This window comes from Ylistrum balloti, unplaced genomic scaffold (genome assembly GCF_031769215.1).
Source record: "Ylistrum balloti isolate Yb309-2 unplaced genomic scaffold, AGI_CSIRO_Ybal_v1 Utg369740, whole genome shotgun sequence".
Classification (NCBI taxonomy): Eukaryota; Metazoa; Mollusca; class Bivalvia; order Pectinida; family Pectinidae; genus Ylistrum; species Ylistrum balloti.
In genome coordinates this window covers 197,074-199,331 of record NW_026781950.1, presented here as the reverse complement: position 1 = coordinate 199,331, position 2,258 = coordinate 197,074, and the positions used below count along the sequence as shown (strand labels likewise).

Here is a 2,258-nt window from a genome sequence, read left to right as displayed (position 1 = left end):
CATTCCTCTTATGCGAAAGATTAAATGTCTAATTGAATTGAGTGGCTATGGATGTACGGCTTTGTATAGCTCACTTCATACAAATCTCCCGAGGGCAAGCGCCAAGCTATGACAATATACGGTGGGTGCTGATCGCGAGTAGAAGGGGAAATACAGTGTCGAGTCTAATTATGGGCAAATCACAGGGTTAGAGCACAGATGATTGGCGCAAACACACAGAACGAGAACAGCGGCGAAGATCTGTTTATTGGCAACATGGCTCATTAATATTCATGAGGTAACGGCCAATGAGATTGCCCGCAGTTCAGCAATCGCTGTGGATAATTCAGAAAATGGGGTGTATAAAGTTTATATTCTGTGTTCGGTCTAAGAAAGGCAAATTTGTCACACAAGCCAAACTGACGAAACGTATTTAGGAGCAAATATTATTTGAAGCGGTATCTTTAAACATGTGTAACACTAACCCTAGTGCCGTGTTGATTCCGTATGGGTTGAAGGTACCCAATCCAACACCGTACATGCCTTTCGGTTCTAACGTCTCTCAGATGGCACTGGACTTACAGCGGGCACAGTTTTATGACTATAGCACCCGACTTCAATACGGTCTTCGGGCAGGTTATCCCAACTCCCTGGGTCTGACACCATACCATGCTCATCCCGGGACCGACCCGTACATGCACCCGTACCTGTACAAGGACCCAAGAGCGCGTTATATACACGAGGAACCAAAACCTAACCATAGCTATATAGGACTTATTGCCATGGCAATTCTGAGCCACAGAGATAAAAAGTTGGTTCTTAGTGACATTTACCAATGGATATTGGATAACTATGCTTATTTTCGCACACGAGGTCCAGGATGGAGAAACAGCATCCGTCACAATTTGTCACTGAACGACTGTTTTATCAAATCTGGACGGAGTGCTAACGGAAAGGGACACTATTGGGCTATACATCCCGCAAATCTCGAAGATTTCCAAAAAGGAGATTTTCGTCGAAGGCGTGCACAGAGGAGGGTAAGGAAACATATGGGTTTGTCTGTACCAGATGATGAAGAAAGTCCCAGTCCCTCTCCTACTTCAACATCCATTACCTGGGACGATAACGAACCGATTTCTCTAGAATCTGAAGAAAAACAGGATTTGGACGGAGCAAGCGACAAACCCGATAGCGGTATACACAATCCGGACACTATAAATTCGATGAACGTTGTGGTAGTTGAAAACGCTATCAATGGTCACCAACAAACAAGATCAAAGAAAAGACTTTTTGATGTGGAAAGTCTACTGGCACCCGATAACTTTGATACTAAACGTCAACGTCCAGACGAAACAAGATTACGGACGATGGACCGCAAATCGGATACTGATGAGGATATCACTTTGGATGTTGGGACAGACAGCCTACAAAACACGGATATCGAATCCAATCACTCGCCAAAGGACTTGTCATTATCAAACTCAGAAACCTTTAATGGAAATACTGATAAAGAAAACATCGCACGTGTGACAGGTACCACTATCCCCACCCCAGGGGAAAGGTATGGTGACGTCACACCCATTGGAGATAAAGACATGATTCGACAAACAAGTATGTTATTTACTACAGGTGGAAATGACAGTGTCTGGAAACATGGGTGCAAGAACTTCTCGTTGATGGCATCCCGACCGAGCGCTTTCCATAATGCCAGAATGTGTTCGTGGGGGTCAATTTCACCTTATCTTGCAACGTACCCACTGGTCAGTATGAAGGGTCACTACCCTCTCGTGATACCGAGGTCAAATGTTAGTGTGGACACTGCACAAAAGTGGCAGGAAACTGTTGCCCAATTGACCACGAACAATCAAGAAGAAAAGACAATGTCGTCGGATGAATAACATTATATTTCGTCACAAGTGCTAACTAAAGACTCACAGAGAGGTCATTTGTGCATGTATGGTGAAAGTGAAAGTAAGACTGTTTACATGATAAATGAACTGTTAAATGAAAAAAAAAATCGTTATAGTCGTGAAAAAATTATTCAATATTTATCCTGTTAACTGATAGAAGAATCACATATTTATATTATGCTTGGTGCTAGGACGAATAATCATGTTGTTTACATTACTAATTTGTCTGTGTACGTCAGTGTCAAATGTATATTGAAATATGCCTGTTCTTTAGGTATAAGAAATCACACTGTCAAACCCAAACGTAAAAAAAATAAATTTCAAAAAATACGAAGAATGTAGTTGTCAAATTTTTGCCATTTAAGAAAA

At 41.9% G+C, this 2,258-nt stretch overlaps 1 protein-coding gene across 1 annotated transcript; it reads left to right on the top strand.

Annotated features, from left to right (window-relative positions):
• The first annotated feature begins 449 nt into the window (after positions 1 to 449).
• On the top strand, positions 450 to 1,877 carry LOC132543055 (forkhead box protein A2-like). Its single transcript, XM_060206511.1, has one exon. The coding sequence runs from the start codon at positions 450 to 452 to the stop codon at positions 1,875 to 1,877; it is 1,428 nt and encodes a 475-aa protein (XP_060062494.1).
• The last annotated feature ends 381 nt before the right edge of the window (positions 1,878 to 2,258 follow it).